Below are 17,288 nucleotides of genomic sequence, written 5' to 3'. Positions count from 1 at the left end.
GTTGCTGATGGCTCACAGCTGCCTTTCTAACTCAGTTACTCTGAACTGTCTTGCTTTCTCTCAGTAGGTTTCCCCTCAATGATTGACTGGTTCAGGGATACAATGTCCTGGCCCCTTTGTCTTAATTTGGGACAACTCAGAATTATCTCCTTTCCAGAACTCCTTGGAGAACTGTAGGATCAGCTGAGGACTTAGTCGCAACCACATTGTGTCAGCTACTCCCTCTATTCAATCCTGTTTCCTTGACTTCCCTATAGTTAGATCTCCCAAGCACTCCCAAATAAATCTGCACGAAACTTTCCAAATCAGAGTTGATTTCCTGGGGCACCCAACCCCACACACCTCCTCCCATTAGCCACCCTCCTTGAGCCTTTCAGGCTGAAGATAATAGTCACCATATCCCTCTTATCCCTAACCCTTCATTTTTATTTTTAAATGTTTTTATTTTTTAGTAGAGAGGGAGAGAGAAACATCAATTTGAGAGAGAAACATTGATCAGCTGCCTTCTGCACACTCCCCACTGGGGATTGAGCCGGAAACTCGGGCATGTACCCTGACAGGGAATCAAACTGGGATCCCTCAGTCCATGGGGCAATGCTCAGTCAACTGAGCTCACACTTTATTTATTTTTTATCCTCACCCGAGGACATTTTCTCATTTTTTGTTCAGATAGAGCAGGAGGGAGAGAGAGGAATAGAGAGAAACATCGACGTGAAAGGTACACATCAAGTGGCTGTCACCCACACGACCCAACCAGAGCTGGGGACAAACTGCAACCAAAGTACATGCCCCTACTGGGAACTGAACCCGGGTCTCTCTGGACCGCAAGCCAACGCTCTAACCACTGAGAAAAACCGGCCAGGGCTTGCTAACACTTTAAAGATTAGTTTTGCCTAGGCCAGGTGGCTCAGTTGGTTGGAGTGTCATCCTGTACAACAAGAGGTTGTGGGTTTGATCCCCAGTCAGGGCACATATATAGGTTGCAGGTTCGATCCCCAGTCGGGGTGTATATGGAAGACAACCGATTGATCGCTCTCTTACATGGGTATTTCTCTCCTTCTCCCCATTCCTCTCTCTCTAAAAATCAATGAAAACATATTCTCAGGTGAGGATTAAAAATAAATAAATAGCCTGGCTGGTTTGGCTCAGAGGTTAGAGCGTCAGTCCATGGACTACAGAGTCACAGGTTCGATTCCAGTCAAGGGCATGTACCTCGGTGGCGGTTCAGTCCCCAGCCCTGGTCGGGGTAGTGTGGGAGGCAACCAATCGATGTGTCTCTCTCACATCCATATTTCTCTCTCCTTCCCTCCCACTCTGGCTAAAAATAAATGGAAAAACACCTTCAAGTGAAGATTAAAATCAAACAAACAAATAATAAATTAGTTTTATTTCTGTAGTTTCTAAAGTAACATTGCTCATTATCTTTATACCACACACTCATATTTCCATGTGGAAGAACTTCTATTAGACCAGAGGTTCTCAATCAGGAATACTAGCCCCTAGCAAGAATTTTGAAAATTTGTGGGGGCAAGATTTTTGTTATTTTACAGTGATGGTGGGGGGAGTTCCTAATATTTAATGGTCAAAGGTAAGATATGCTAAACACCCTCAAGACATACAACAAAAACTTGTTCTATGTTCAACATAACTTTAGAATGTCCTACCAGACATACATACATATTGGTGACAAGCTTGTTTATAATGATAGGAGCTTAGACTTTGTTTTATATACAAACACAAAGGTTTTAAGGGGTTTTGGGGGCAGTTTTAATGTCTACTGAGTCTTTTAAGCATGCAAATGAAGACAGTTTGAAAATTTGTTTGAAACTTTAGCAAGGGCCAATCACCATTTCAGAAAAACATGTTGACTAAGACGACATTTTCATGGCATTTGGGTGGCTACGTGACATATCTATATTGGTCTGTATATTTCACTATGGATTCTAGTTGTGCCTGAGCATTTACATATTGAAAAATGTACTATTTTTCAAATAAATTACTTTCCTTTTAATTCTTTATAGAAAATTTAAGAGTATATAAACAACCCTTGCTGGTGTGGCTCAGTTAGTTACAGCATTGTCCTGTGTACTGAAAGGTGGCAGGCTCATTCCTGGTCCTGCCATACACCCAGGTTGTAGGCTTGATCCCTGGTTGGGACACGTGTGACATTTCTCTCTGCTTCCCTTTCTCTCTCTAAAAATCAATAAAATTTAAGAAATAAAAATTATAAGTATATACATATATATGTAATTATGTGTCTGAATAATATTATCTATAAATTTCATTTCAGGATACTAAATAGTGTTACAAGTTTTTTTGTGTAAAAAAAGGAAATGGGCCCTGGCCAGTTTTGCTCAGCAGTTAGAGCATCGGCCTGCAGTCCAGAGAGACCCGGGTTCGGTTCCCGCTAAGGGCATGTACCTCGGTTGCAGTTTGTCCCCGGCACTGACTGGGTCGTGCGGGTGGCAGCCACTTGATGTGTCCCTTTCACGTTGATGTTTCTCTCTCTCTCTTTTCCTCCCACTCTATCTGAACAAAAAATGAGAAAAATGTCCTTGGGTGAGGATAAAAAAAAAAAAAAAAAGAAGGAAATGGTACCCTGGCTAGTTTGGTTCAGCGGTTAGAGTATAGACCCACGGACCAAAGAGTCCTGGGTTCGATTCCAGCCAAGAGCACGTACCTTGGTTGCAGTTCGTCCCCAGCCCCGGTTGGGGTTGTGCGGGGTTGTGTGATGTGTCTCTCTCACATCGATGTCTCTCTCTCTTTCTCTCTCTCTTCCTCCCTTTCTCTTTCCTGTTCTATCTGAAGATAAATGTAAAAAAAAAAAATTCTCAGCTGAGAATTGAAAAAAAAAAAAAGGCAATGGTGGGAATCCTGGAAAGATAATAGGTGCAATGAAAACCTAGTTTTTGAGCCCTGGCCATGTGGTTTGGCTGGTTGAATGTGGTCCCATGTACCAAAAGGTTGCTGGTTCGATTCCTGGCCAGGGTATATGCCCAGGTTGCAGGCTCAATCCCCAATAGGGGATGTGCAGGAGGTAGCCAATTGATGTTTCTTTCTCTCTCCCTCTCTCGTCCTCTTTCTCTAAAAAAAAAAAAAAATCAATAAAACATTTAAAATTAAAAAAAGAAAACCTAGTGTTTGGATTTTCTTTAATCTGCACATAAAAAGATAGAACAAATAGCAAAATCAAAGACCAATTAAAAACATTTACAATGATACTAGGTGACAAAGTATACTTTTAAACCCTCTAGTACAAGTGGGTAGGGACAACATTACCAGCTATCAGACCTGTATGGTATGTGTCTGTGGGAGAAGCAAAGAAAAGCAACAGGGTATCTGATAGGCCCAAGAACAGGAGAACCCCAATATGTCCCTCAGTTATTCCCTGGAAAATTCTGCAGGTCAATTTCAGAACAGCTGAAATTGGCCTGGATTTTATTCCTCCACAGTGGGTGATTTCAAGAGGCCTACAGAAGATGGTCTGAAGGTGACATAGCAATCAGGTTCCTATGAACTTTTATTTATTTATTTTTAAACAGAAAAACATTTTATTTATCTTTTTGTTAATCCTTACCTGAAGATATTTTTCCATTGATTTTTTTTTATTTTATATATAGAGAGAGGAAGGGAGGGAAGGAGAGGAAGAGAAAGAGAGAGAAACATCAATGTGAGAGAGATACATTAATTGGTTGCCTCCTCCATAACCCCAACCGGGGCCAGGGATCAAACCTGCAACACAGGTACTTGCCCTTCACTGGGAATCGAACCCACTGGTCTGCAGGCCCATGCTCTAACCACTGAGTCAAATTGGCCAGGGCCCTATGAACTTTTAAAACCAACCCACCTGTCCTGACAGGTTGCTCAGTGGTTAGAGCGTCAGCCCGTGAATCAAGGGGTTGCTGGTTTGACTCCTGGTCAGGGCACATGCCCAGGTTGTGGGCCTGATCCCCAGTGGGGGGAATGCAAGAGGTGGCCAATCAATGTTTCTATCTCTCTGCCTCTCCCTTCCTTGCTCTAATATCAATAAAAAAAAAAAAAGAAAGTAGGAGCACTTGCCCTGGCCAGTTTGGCTCAGTGGTTGGAGTCCGTGGACCAATGAATCGCGGGTTTGATTTCAGTCAAGGGCATGTATTTTGGTTGCAGTTTGGTCCCCTGCCCTGGTTGGGGTCATGCAGGAGGCAAACAGTCGATGTGTCTATCTCTCTCTCCCTCCCTATCTAAAAAATCAATAAAAACATTAAAATAAAAAGCAAATAATAAAAGTGTGATATGGGGTCCTGGCCGAGTAGCTCAGCTGGTTAAGAGCATCATCCCAATATGCCAAGTTTACATGTTCTATCTCCGGTCAGGGCACATACAAGAATCAACCAATGAATGCATAAATAAGTGAAACAACAAATCAATGCTTCTCCCCCACTTTCTAAAAATCAATAAAATAAAAATAAATCAATGAATAAAATTAATCAATAAAACAGTGTTAAGCCCTGGCTGGTTTGGCTCAGCAGCTGGAGTATCGGCCTGCGGTTCAGTTCAGTTCCCACTAAGGGCGTATACCTCGGTTGCAGTTTGTCCCCGGCCCTGGTGGGTCATGGGGGTGGCAGCCACTTGATGTGTCCCTTTCATGTCAATGTTTCTCTCTCTCTCTCTCCCTCCCACTCTATCTGAACAAAAAGTGGAAAAGTGTCCTCAGGTGAGGATTAAAAAAAAAAAAAACATTGTTAAGTGTGATACAGCCCTGGCCAGTGTGCTCAGTGGTTAGGGCAGTGGCCCATGCATCAAAGGGTCATGGGTTCAATTCCTAATCAAGGGCACCTACCTGGGTTGCAGGTTCGATCCCCTGGCCCTACTTGGGGCATGAATAAGAGGCAACCAATCAATGTGTCTCTCTCACATCAATCTCTCTCTCTCTCTCTCTCCCCCTTCCCTCTCTCCCTTCCACTCTCTCTAAATATCAATGGAAAAATATCCTCAGGTGAGAATTTAAATAAATAAATAAATAAAAAGTGTGATATGGGCACAAAGATAGAAATAGATTAATAAAAGAGACTAGAAAAACCAGCACAAAAATATATATGTTACCTGTGTGTGTATTTGCAATATTTGTACATATATATGAATATATATTTTCCCAGGTGGTAATAAAATTGGTCCCTATATCCATACCATATAGGAAGATAAATTCCAAGTAGATTTAAAAAATCTAAAAGTAAAAGGCGCCCTGGCCGGTTTGGCTCAGCGGTTAGAGCGTCGGCCTGCGGTCCTGAGAGACCCGGGTTCGGTTCCCGCTAAGGGCGGGTACCTCGGTTGCAGTTTGTCCCCGGCCCTGGTCGGTTGTGTAGGTGGCAGCCACTCGATGTGTTCCTTTCACATCGATGTTTCTCTCTCTCTCTCTCTGTTCCTCTCTCTCCCTCCCACTCTACCTGAACAAAAAAAATGGAAAAATGTCCTCGGGTGAGGATAAAAAAAAATAAATAAATAAATAAAAGTAAAAGGCAAAACTGTAGAACTTGTAGAAGATAATAAAGGAGAGTATCCTTTTAACCTTTGGTTAAAATAGATTTCTAAAAAATACAGAATAGTAAACATAAGTGAAAAGATAAATTTGGTTACAGTAAATCAATTCCCCTTCACCAAAAGACAACAAGGAGAATGAAAAGACTCAATTCCATAACTCTATCTCCCCTCTTTTGTTCTTGTTATATACTTCTTTAGAAAAATCCTTTTATTTTCATTTTAATGGGATTTCCAGAGGAAACGGAGGTAAATAAATCCGGACGATCTGCTACTCTAAGCAATAGTGCTAAAAACTTTTTGAATGAGAAAAAGATCCAGTAATGTTTGTGCTTGGTTACAGTTTATCTAACATATATAAAAAATAAGAGCATAGTAAAGGAACAAATATTTGCCTATGTACTTCCTTAAATTATCTCATGGACTATTCAATCACAGTGATCCCACACAAAGGGAAGCAGTTAGCCCCTACACTTCCAAACACACTTCCTTTTTGGGGGAATCTGATGTGATACATTCCTGTGTAGAAATTCTCTTGGGATTATGTTTACTTATCCTAGCTCCTCCCCCAAAAAAATTATGTTCTACTGGTACCTGACCCTTACTTATCAAATCAGGTTTTGGAAGTAGAACAAAAACTTAAGAAACAAGGAGAAGATTTGGGGCCAAGACAACTTAGGAAACCCTGGATGGTACTAGGAAGTGGAACAGGCTTGACAAAACCAAGACCAAGAAATTAGCATAAATAAAGGTTTTTATTGGTCAGTTTGGGTGAATGACATACTGACATACTCCCAATTCACTGTTCCAAAGCCCTGAGGTGGCAGGAGGAGAAGCTAAGACCACTGATGATGAGAAGAGTGGGAGGTGGGAAGAACCTGAAAGCTTCTGAGGATTAACAAGGCTACCGGGATCGGGACCAACGGCCTAGGAATAAATCCAGGATGGAAAACGCATCATCCAGAGCTGGAGGTGTTGGTGATTCTTGATCTAAGGAAGAAAGTGATACACATAGACACACTAAATGAAAGAGACTGGGCAAAGTTTAGGAATAATATTAAAAGGTAGAAGAGTAATAATTTCCCTTTCCCAAGGAATTAAAAGATGGATCACTTTGTTTTACACTCTTCACTTACCATTTCTGGGACTACCATCTGCTTCTTGATGGGTCACTGTGGTCTCTGTTCGGCCCTCACTGTCCACCACTGTCCGGTGCTCCTCTACTGTCTATAAGAAGCCCCCACCATATCCTAACGTCACTAAAGGTGAGTTCACTGGTTCTTTACGAAGATCCCTCTGTCCAGGGCTTCTGCTGGCCACACTTCCCTTTAACCCTCTCCCCAACTCACCCCATCTGGCCTAGTAATCTTGGTCACAGAGATGCTCTTGAAATAGGATTTGGGCTGGGGCTGCAGAACTGGGCCAAGGCCCTCCTGGGAAACCTGGGAATCAAGATCTAGAAGGGCAGAGAGAGAAAACGGGAAAGAATGAGTCTAAGGGAACGAAGGGGACAAGTGTGTCAGGAAGAAACTTTAGGGAAGAACAGAGAACTTTTGAAGAACAATAGAGGGCTGGTAAAAGTTCTCTCCAGACTCACCCTTGTCCTCTTTGGCTCTAGAATGGGGGGTCACAGGCCACAAATCATCAAACTGCAGAAGAAGCCAAAGTTGATGAAATGACATCTTTCAATCTGAAACTTGAGGAGTCACAGAACCCAAACTATTCCCAAATTCCAAAACTACCTTTCCCCAGGAGAGATAATCCAATTCAAGTTAGCTTTATTTAGTCATTCCTCCTCCTTCCTAGCTGTTTTATGCATCCTTCTACAGAAAAAGCCTTCCTGCCCTGGCTGATGTGGCTCAGTTGGAGCACGATCCCATGCACCAAAGGGTTGCAGGTTCAATCCCCAGTTGGGGTGCGTAGAGGAGTCAACCGATCGGTGTTTCTCTTTCACATTAATGTTTCTCTCTCTCTCTCTCCCTTCTCTCTTTAAAATCAATAAAAACATATCCTTGGGTGAGGATTTTTTTTTATCCTCAAGTGAGGACATTTTTCCATTTTTGTTCAGATTGAATGAGAGGGAGAGAGAGTAAGAAAGAGAGAATATCGACGTGAAAGGGACACATCGAGTGGCTGCCTCCCGGTTGGGCCGGGGACAAACTGCAACCAAGGTACATGCTCTTAGTGGGGACCGAATCCAGGTCTCTCTGGACCGCGGGCTGATGGTCTAACCACTGAGCAAAACCGGCCAGGACTTGGGTGAGGATTTTTTAAAAATAAAGTAAAAATAGAAGTGGTGATAATGCTAAATTTAAAAAAATAATAAGATAAGCCTTCATGAACTGATACTTTTCTGTTCTCCCCCAATAATCCTGACTTGTCCAAAAATCAATATAGACCAGTTTTGTTTTTTGTTTTGAGAAAAAGTAGAACTCCCATTTCCCCCCAAAGAAAATCCTACAAGAAGTTTAATAGAAAAAACAGATAAATACACTAAGTGGAGGGCCCAGGATTTCAACCCAAGTCTGTTGGATTCCAGTATTTGCACTCTTATTAGTTGTCTCCCACAGGTTCTCATTTGAGGCTCAGATGTACTCACCCTATGAAAAGGTCTCTGGGAGCCCCAGTCTGGTGTTGATTTTGGAGAGTCAGTTCTTGAATCACTCTCCAAGATCCCCCCAAAGATCCTGGGTTGGTGACTATCTGGATACTTAAGCATTGAGTCTCGAAGCGTCTGTCCCTCCTGCAGTCTCTCACCAGGTGTCTCTGACTCAGGACCTGGAAGTTCTGCAGAAAGGGCAGGTGTATGGATGCTGGGGGGGTGGAAAAGGACTTGGGATCGTTTAGTCCCCCTTCAAATCATGTCTTCTCACACTTCCCACCCCCCAACTACTTTCTGCAGGTAGGCTCCTGATTTTACCCACCACCCCAGTAGAAACCATAGGTTCTCCCTCAGGGGCAGCCACACACCAGGAGGACGGGAAGGCAAGGTCCAGGCCCCCATCTCGCTGAAGATGTTATTAAAATCCCGTACTAGGTCATCAAAGCCGAAGTTATCATGGAAGTGCATCCCTCCTCCAGGGCTGAAGCTGAAGCCGAAGCCAAATTCCTCAGGGGGCTGGGCACCTTCAAACCTGGAGCTCCCATGGCCCCAGGTGGCTCCTTCGTCTTCTTCCTCATCATCCTCATCTTCATCTCGAGTCATCCCTCCAAAAAAGGGATCTCTGTGGCTGGGGTGGAGGCAGATTGGCCACCAAAATTTCAGCACTCACTACTTTAACCATAAAATCAACTTATGGGTGGCAAAGTAGTACAAGAATAGGTGTCTGGGAAGCTGAGGTGAGGGTTTGGTTGGCCATTGGTTTTTCTTTTTAATGTGTTTTTATTGATTTGAGAGAGAGAGGAAGGGAGGAGGAGAGACAGAAACATCAGTGAGAGCAACACATCAATGGGCTATCTCCTGCATGCCTCCCACTGGGGATTGAGCCTAATAAATACCCAGGCATGTGCCCTGACCAGGAATTCAAGGGGTGACCTCTTGGTGCGCCAGACCACGCTCAACCAACTGAGCCACAGCGGCCAGGCCAGAGTTTTGTTTTTAATCAGTCGGTCCTCACCTCTGGGCTCCCCCCAAACAGCTAGCCGCTTTCCTTCAGTGTCCTCCAGCCCCTCCCCTCTCTCAAGATCCTGCTCACTTGCTCATTGTCCTCTACCTCAGGGCCCCACTGTCTTCCCTGTCCCAGCCCTGTTGCATCACCCCAGATTGGAGAAAGGCTTGGGTGGTTGTTTTTCCTGCTCTTAACGACCACCTTGGTTACTGTCGCGGGGTGATTGCTCAATGTTGTGACTTTTGTCCTCTCCACGGGAGTTGAAGGAGTGAGGATAGAGGATGTTTTTCCAAAAATAGAGTGTCATAAGTCAAGCTCCCCTCAGAGGCTACCCCCCCGTCCGACCCGAACCCATTCTCACCTCCGAGGTCCAGGAAAGCCGAAAAAACCCCGGAAAAGGTCAAAGAGGCTCATTCCCGTATTGGGATTCGAACCTCCGAACCCCACCTGAGGCCCCCTCACTCCTAGGGTTAGCCTGCGCTACGCTGCCGGAAATTGAGCGAAGCGTCAGCAAACGCTGCCATAAAGCAAACCTGCAACCCCGACACTCTGTCGTAAAACGACCAAAAGCAGGACGTGGACACAGACGGGGGCGGTGCTTAGGGTCCTCTCAAATTCGACACTTTTACAACCCGTTTTTTTTTCTTCTGGCAGTGGGCGTTTTGAATTTTCATTTTCCGATCACCACCTGCCTTCTAAGCCGGTTCTCATTCTTGCCGAACAGTCGGGTCCAATATAGTATTTCGAAGGTTTTATGATAAATGGTGCTGCATAAAGCCGCCAGACGGCAGCCCATCCGCACAAATGAACCGGTCCCAGGCCCGTCCTCACCGCTGGCTCTCCACACCGTGGACTATCAGTCTTCCATCGGAAGCCTTCTCACCCACACTTCCTCGGCTGTTTGTTTGACTGACTTCAGTTAAGTCTAAGTAAGTGGGATGGGCAAAATATTTTATCAAGTTCCTTCTAGTACTGAATTCCCGAGTTGAGTCGAGTTAGATATGGGGACGCATGTTAAGATCATCTTTCCAGCTACTAAGGAGTTGGTCATAACCATAAACGATTCTTCTAATTCTTCTATGCAGGCTTTACAACCAGCAGAATAGAGACCAAAGGAAATCTAGTGAAGAGCCTTGGAAGGGAAGAAATAATTTGGGGCTCCAAGTATTCCTTTTCCTATCATTCATTGGCTTTCAAAGCCTCTCTCCCTGCACCCCTACTCCAACCCCAACCCTGACCTTCTTCTAGACTCCTTTTCAAGGGGTTGGGTATAGCTATGGGAAATTAAAGCACTCAAGCAGCAAGAACTACTGTAGTCTACTCCTAGGAGAATTGGGCCCCAAACTTCAGTTTGCCAGCACACGGTGGATGTTGCCCTCCTTTCCAGTTCACTTGCCTGGAACCAGCTAAATTATACTTGGACTTCTCAAAGCAGTATCTTTCAGCTCCTCCTTAATCCTCTCCTTTTCCACCCCATACCCACTCACTACCCTTTACTGCCTGAAACCTGCTGTAGATGTAGCAGTTTTTGAAGGAAATGAAGATTCGTGGTAGTTCTTTCTAGGCAACAGGCTGTGAAATTCTTAGGGGAGAAGGGAAGGGAATCTCTTCAAGGGCACAATACTAAATCATTAAGGTCAGAGGTGTTCTCAAAGGGCGAAGATTTCATTTTATTCCACTGCCTTCGGGGCCTGCTAGAGGAGGCCCAGCTGGTCATCCATGAGACTGAGGATGTCCTAGACGGAGCAAGAATGGGCAGAGGCTGAAGGTAGAGGTTTTCTTTTTATATATACAAGACACATTAATCCATTAAATTTGAAGACACAGTACAAAAAAAAAAAAAAAACACTTCAACTAATCCATCTGACAATGCTGTTCATATTCATGACGCCATTTTTTGTTGTTGTTTTGCTTCCTAATAATAAAGAAGGAGACATAGGGCTGTTGGGCTGATATATATTTGGGGGTCCTCCCTCCCCACCTCTCCCATACACCACCAGGGCGAACAGGAGAAGGAAGGGCAGGGCCCACAGCAAAGTTTCATAATCTTGAATGCAAGGGGGAAAGAGGTAAGGAAAGGAAGGAAAAAAAAAAGGAGAAAATACAAATCCTATAATACATACAACAAAGTGGGGATGGTATGGGAATGGACAGACATGAAGCTGAGGCATGGGGTGGGCCACTGGGGGTGGGGGAAGGCAGCAGAAACCCCCACACACATTCCTCTCTCTTTGATGCTGTTTCCATAGTTGCCAGGCTGAGAAGCCCTCTCAGAAGATGGGACCAGGAAGAGAGGGTCAGGGCCTCAGTTGGCCCCCCAGCTGTAGCTGTTGTAGGCAGACTTGTTGGTCTGGGGCTTCTGCGGGATGGAGCTGGTCTGGCTACGTTGCCCGCTGCCCGTCTGCAGGGGAATGGGAGGATGATGGGGAGGAAAAAGGTGTCTAGTTAGTGTAACAAATTTGTGACATCTTCAGGTGGAGATTTGGAAATCATCTTGCTCTCCCATTCCCCTTGCTTAGAAACTACTCTGAAGCTTCTCAACTACAGAAAATTTGGTTTATATAGCTGCTAGAGCACCTCTGACAAAAAAGCCTTTAAATAGGAGAAAGATGAAAAGAGGGCAAGATACCATTAGAAATGAGATAGTGAATCAGTTCTATGCATTTTCAATTCACCTTTTCCTCCCCCCATACTCCCTGCTCTGAGAAAAGGCACCTCTCTAGAGAGAATCATGGCCTCTTGGAGATGAGTGATCACAGGTAATTCATTTTCATTGATCCCCAGGAAGGTCTCAATTTGGAAAGCTGTCTTTAAGAGCAAAGCCCTTATTCCAGCTCCCCAGCCACCTATGGTGGAGAGGTCCCTTGTACCACCCCATGGCTCCCCACCCCTACCACGTATATACATCTGTGAGCCCATTTCAGGCAAGGTAGGGGAGGGAATCTGAGACCCCAGGCTCCAGATGCTGTCCCAAGAATCCTTTCCATTCCAGTAACCAAGTGTTTCCAGAGTCAGGGAAGGGCAGAAAGAAAGAGGGTATTGAGGAGGGGAGGACAAGAAAGGAATGGGAGGCCAGAGAGCTCAGCAAGGTGTTTGTGTTTGTGTATCCCGATTTGTGATCGTGCAATCTTTTCTCAAGTTCCCTAAGGCTGTGGAGGTGAAATGGGGACTGAAAAGGAGTGGGTTCAAGCATATCATTCAGTTTCATTACCTGCTCCTCCTGCTGGCGCTGGCAACAGAGAATCATCTGCAAATATGGTAGCTGAAGCAGAACCAGGATATATGGAAAATAAAGGGACAAACTTTGACAATAGAACTCCACCATTATTAGAAGGGAAAGCTATAATGTGAGGGAAAGGGGAGGGCTGGGAGAGGTAAGAGGGGAGGTGCGACCCAGGTCTGATGGGATGAGGACAACTGTGCTATGGTAGGAGGTGGAGGAGAAAGGCACCAAAGGAATTGGGCAAAATTAGGTTTCAATCTGGCCCCTTCTCTGACATGTCCTTTGCCGGCCACTCGTGTTATGTACGCTTGTGTCTGTAATGTGCTGTGTTGCCCATGGCTGGCGCTGGGGAGGATTGGGTGGAGGTGGTGGTGAGGAAGGGTAAGAAAAGGAAAAGGGGAGGCAGTTTTAAGGGATAGGAAGGAAGAGGAAGAGAAAGGAGAGAGGGAGGGCTATTACCTGGCCATCCTGCTGCAGGTGATGGTGGAGGATCTGGGAGTGTGGCTGTTGATGGGGGGTCAGAATGTGCATAAAGGGGGCAGGTGGGTAGGCAGCAGCTGTGGCCGGATTGATGGGCCCCCCACTTCCTAGGGCTGAAGGCAAGTTGAAGGAGGCAGCAGGAGTACCGGAATGAAAACCTTGTTTCTCAAAGGACTGCTATCCAGGAGGATGGGAGGAGAGAGAGTAAAAGGGGATCAGCAAATGAATCCTTGGGATTTGAGCCCAAGCTCTCCCACCCTCAAAAGTAGCATGGTATCACAGAGGGAACACTGCACCTGAAGTCAGATATTCAGGTCTCAGTCTCAGCTCTGTGTGATCCTAAGAAAAGTACTCTCTACTCAGTTTTCTCATATATATAACAGGGATGTTACTGACCTCTCAGTTGTAAGGACCAAATGAGAGGATGGATGTGAAAGCACTTTGTAAAATCTGTCATATGCAAACATAGTGAAATCTGCTGACTACTCATAGCACCCCACCTCTGAAGTTGAGTAGAAATAGGAACTCCTTGGATTTTTTCAAAAGAAATGAATACACACTTAAGTATCTTAAGTGTTAAGGGTCTTGGCCATGAAGCACTCCACTATATAACTCCTGAAATTGTATATTAAACTTTAATTTTTTATGATGGTAGGAGGAAAAAATAACAATACAAATCTGTGGATAATTCAAATGCTTCACTTCACTAAGTTGGGCTTTGCTCAGTCCTTTCCCACTGTTATAAATATACTTACAAAGAATGGAATGAACTAGTTTTCTTTCATTCCAAACTCATCCTCTTGTAAAGTTATGAAAAGGTTGGGAATGAGTAAGTAAAAGACCAAGAGAGTTACACAATAAATCATGAACATTACAATTTTCCAACCTTCCTATGACATTTTTCATTTGTTGCCCCATAACTCAGGGCTAAATTTAAGCTTCCTCAAGAAACTGAAGTCTAAGGACGAGTCATTTTCGAGTAGAATGGGTTTACTGACACCTCTCTTAAGGTTGTTCCTGCTCACTTCTATCATTGCAACTTCACCTTCTCTATGTCCATCTCTCTTTTTCCACTTCTATCCAGAGCCAGGTACCTACCTGGGTTTTGGAGTACACAGAACCCGAGATATCTGGCACGCCCGTGTTACTGGAAGTGACTGATACACCTGGGGGAGGAGGAAACAGATAGGAGGATTAGCTCAGCTAGCTGCCTGACCCCTCTACCTGGGAGGTGACATGTGCAGTCTTTTTACCTATAGCACTGCAAGGGAATTTTGGTCTGTTTTTCCAGCTTCAGGTCAGTCCTGAGGGATAAGAGCTCACAACACAAAGGCTACCTAAAGGTTCTCTTGTCCTTTCCAGGTGTGTACTGAGTATATGTGTGCGAGTGAGGTGAGTTGGGGGGGGGGGGGGGGAGGATATAGCCAAAACTCACTAGCATATAGTTTTCAAAACACCTCTGTGGCAAAGCCCAACAGGAATGTATTAAACTTTTAATGTCCATTTCAAATCAATCCACCCTAACTTCACTCAGTCCTGCCCCAGAAGACAGGTAATCTGGCTCTATCTGTTCACGAAGAGACACTCCTGGGCTCAAAATCCGTGCTTTCACAGCATAAAGTAAGTACTAGAGGAGCAGTCCAATTCTACCCTCAAGAACACTTTTATTCTCAGTTTCAGCTCACTTAGTCTAGCGTCTCCAGTCTTGGAGCTTCTAGGCTATATACTTATGATCTGGTATAAAGATGAATTCCCATTTACGCATTTTAAGGGAGTGGGGTAAGGAAGGTATATAGGAATAAGCTATCCTACAGTCTAGGTGGAACACAAAATCTAAATGTTGTTCTAGTTTACAACTTTAGCTTTTCCATGAGATAAAGGCTTTAATCCATACTCTAACAACTTGCATGTTTTCTTTTGAAAAACTTCCTATCACTACTACAACTTTAAAGAAACCAAAGTAATACAATTCCTCATTTTAATTTGTACTCCTTAATCTGCAATACACATACTACACCTCATGGGGTAAAAGGTCAAGAAGATAGGAAAAAGCTGTCAGGTAAACTAATCCATCATTTTTCTAGAGAAACTTTATGTAGAGATTTGAGGTAAAGTAACTAAAATTTAACTAGGAATTTAAAGCATGCTTTTAAAAGATTCATTAGTTCTCATGAAATGAGATAAAATGAAACTTAAGAAAAACTTTGTATTTTAGTCTATGTCTTTGGAGCCTTCTACTCTGCTGTTAGGAGCACTTTGACAGAAGTTTTTTAGACGCACTAAAGTAACCAAATCGCAAATGAGGAATCCTCTATTCACCCAGAATTCGGCAGCAATTCCCCTTCTAACTCCAGAACCCAAATCCTCCCAATTCCTAGGACAAAGGCAGCTGTCAAAAGTTAAGCCCACCTTAGACAGCCACTTTAGAATCTTCCCAATAGTAGTGGCATCTTAACCTGGAAACCCCTCCCACATCACAAGTCCAGATAGTTCCAGGAAGGAGCAAACACCAACTAGGAAAAAGAACAGAACTACAGAAAGCAAGCATGAGAAAATACTTCCCCATGTCCAAAGTATCAACTCTATACTTTCAATGCACTGAAGTAAAAGACAGGGACAATATACGGGCTGATAAAAGTATTTTTTCCCCTTCTTTTCAAACCCCAGGTGCCCATCTGGCAAATCACTGATAACAGGCCTAATTTGAAAAACAAGCTCATTTGTGGAAAAGGCTAAGCTGATGAGGTTTATATGGAAGGTTTGAGAATAGGGTAAATAGAACATTTTTTAGGGAAACTAGATCATGACTGATCTTTATGATACCCTTAGTCATCCCACACAAATAGGAGAAATGGCTAACTTGACTCTCAAGCTGGGTGGTAAGGAGCAATTTAGTTTCAACGTGCCCTACCTGGTCTAATTCTTTCAGAGGCTGGACTAGCTAAAAACCAGCTTATATCCAGAGGCCTTAACTTGGATATTGGCTAAAGGGACTGGAAATGCAGGGGAAAAAGAGAATTCTCTATGTAGTAGCCATAATAGCCTTAGTGTAAGCATTAGTCACTAAAAAATAATGGGTATTGGTTTCCCTACCTACCCATTACCAGTTATTAGAAAGCTCCTCAGACTAGTTTTCTTGCTTTCCTTCCAAGAGTCAAAATCCCCCCCCTCCCAAACAGTGATGATCATACTAACACCATGTGGACAGTAGGGAGGAGAAAGTTGGTCACACCCTCAGGACAAAATTACTCCAGAGGGCTAGGGAAAAAACAAAGTAGAATACCTGGGTTCCCAATTAACCAAAAATGGTGTTCTTGCTGTGCAAGTTAATTCTGTAAACAAAGGGCTGGTGGTGTAATAGTTGGATTGAGTGGGGATGAAAATTTCCAGTCAAGGAGATGTCTGACCAAACCTCTCCCACACATCCTTAGCTACACCAAGTGCAAAACGACTAATAATCCACAATCCCTGAAGGGACTAAGAACAATGTTCCAGGCTAGCAGTTTCCACGGTCGGAGTCATCAACTAGCTGGTCCTCAAGACTTTATCAGATCTCAACCAGCCACTTGGCCTTAGGGAACCAAATGTGGAATTAAGCCTTGAAGATACTTCCCCAACAACAGCTCTTAACACCATCTCTTCTACTTTTTCACCATGACATAACACTAAACTTTCTTTCCTTTCCCCCTTGCTTATGTCAGAGGCAAGGGGAAGATCTAAATGGAAAATGAAGAGCTACAATAAACACGGAGAATCAGGGATTTTCTACAAATAGCTTTCTTTACCAACCAATCAACAGGTTGGAAACTGAGACTATTTCCCCTCCCCACTTTCATAAAATCACCATACTGAAAAGTTACCAGTTCTTCAGCTATGCTGGAGTTTGATTGAAAAGGCCACCCTCCACCCGTCATCCACTGCACAACAATGGATCCTAGTGTCCAGAAAGACACGCATGGAAAGAACGCCAGAGTTAGCTAAAGAAATACCACAGTTTATTGAAGACTACAAATATTTTTGTTACAAGTTGGAACTACATGCCTTCCAGAAAACAAAAGCAACAGCAGGTGTGTGCATTGATGCTTCGGAGGTGCTGCACCGCTTGAACTCGAAATGGGTAAGACAGGGTCAGACACATGGGGGAGAGGGAAATGGGGGTAGGGCAAGTTCAAAAGCCCAGAAGGTATCCACCAACTCATTTCCCCAAGCCACGCAGGCCATGGCCTCAGCTCAGCAGGCTCTCCTCAGTGGTCTGGTTTCTGAAACAAGACTTCAGTGCAAATTTATACACACACACAAAACATAGCCCCCAGCCTTGGGCCAAATTAGCTCTCTGCCGTCCAGAAATGCTTGTAAGGGGGTGGATATTTTCTTCCTAAAAGGAATCAAATACATAAAAATAAATGAATTTAGAGGTTGATGAGGAATGGGATGACAAGAACCTTCTGTGGGATTGGGAACTG

The 17,288-nt window shown here is 44.0% G+C and overlaps 2 protein-coding genes across 22 annotated transcripts in view; both read right to left on the bottom strand.

Moving 5' to 3' along the window:
- Nucleotides 1-6,250: 6,250 nt before the first annotated feature.
- On the bottom strand, nt 6,251-9,698 carry HAX1 (HCLS1 associated protein X-1). 3 transcript variants are annotated; one of them, XM_036272677.1, is made up of 7 exons: nt 9,484-9,698; nt 8,485-8,744; nt 8,114-8,301; nt 7,112-7,163; nt 6,864-6,970; nt 6,651-6,741; nt 6,251-6,504 (listed from the first exon to the last, which is right to left on the bottom strand). In XM_036272677.1, the coding sequence occupies exons 1-7, from the start codon at nt 9,534-9,536 to the stop codon at nt 6,419-6,421; spliced, it is 837 nt and encodes a 278-aa protein (XP_036128570.1). In that variant the 5' UTR covers nt 9,537-9,698; the 3' UTR covers nt 6,251-6,418. The 3 variants fall into 3 exon arrangements, with proteins under 3 accessions (XP_036128570.1, XP_036128571.1, XP_036128572.1); XM_036272678.1 differs by having other exon boundaries at nt 8,485-8,721; nt 9,484-9,596; XM_036272679.1 differs by lacking the exon at nt 6,651-6,741 and having other exon boundaries at nt 6,259-6,504; nt 9,484-9,616.
- Nucleotides 9,699-10,885: 1,187 nt separating this feature from the next.
- UBAP2L (ubiquitin associated protein 2 like) overlaps nt 10,886-17,288 on the bottom strand; it is a 50,987-nt gene continuing 44,584 nt past the window's right edge. For 7 of the 19 annotated variants that reach the window (XM_036273664.1, XM_036273667.1, XM_036273668.1 and 4 more), the window contains 4 exons: nt 13,924-13,991; nt 12,805-13,002; nt 12,334-12,384; nt 10,892-11,523 (listed from right to left, as the gene is read on the bottom strand). In XM_036273664.1, the coding sequence (XP_036129557.1) occupies nt 11,428-11,523; nt 12,334-12,384; nt 12,805-13,002; nt 13,924-13,991 (413 nt within the window). In that variant the 3' untranslated portion in view covers nt 10,892-11,427. Of the gene's footprint in view, nt 11,524-12,333; nt 12,385-12,804; nt 13,003-13,923; nt 13,992-15,127; nt 17,201-17,288 lie in introns of those variants that run through there. The other 12 variants (XM_036273671.1, XM_036273674.1, XM_036273675.1 and 9 more) reach the window with 5 other exon arrangements.

This window comes from Molossus molossus, unplaced genomic scaffold, assembly GCF_014108415.1.
Source record: "Molossus molossus isolate mMolMol1 unplaced genomic scaffold, mMolMol1.p scaffold_m16_p_20, whole genome shotgun sequence".
Lineage (NCBI taxonomy): Eukaryota > Metazoa > Chordata > Mammalia > Chiroptera > Molossidae > Molossus > Molossus molossus.
Note: the sequence above shows the minus strand (reverse complement) of the source record. Positions and strands in the feature narration are given on the sequence as shown.

Excerpts from the sequence above, each read along its gene's own strand:
- HAX1 (XM_036272677.1), bottom strand. The coding sequence starts at position 9,536 with ATGAGCCTCTTTGACCTTTTCCGGGGTTTTTTCGGCTTTCCTGGACCT. Across the intron at positions 8,745-9,483 it reads GGCTTTCCTGGACCTCGGAG|CCACAGAGATCCCTTTTTTG; the intron begins GTGAGAATGGGT and ends CCTCCACCCCAG. Across the intron at positions 6,742-6,863 it reads AGATTACTAGGCCAGATGGG|ACAGTAGAGGAGCACCGGAC; the intron begins GTGAGTTGGGGA and ends GGCTTCTTATAG.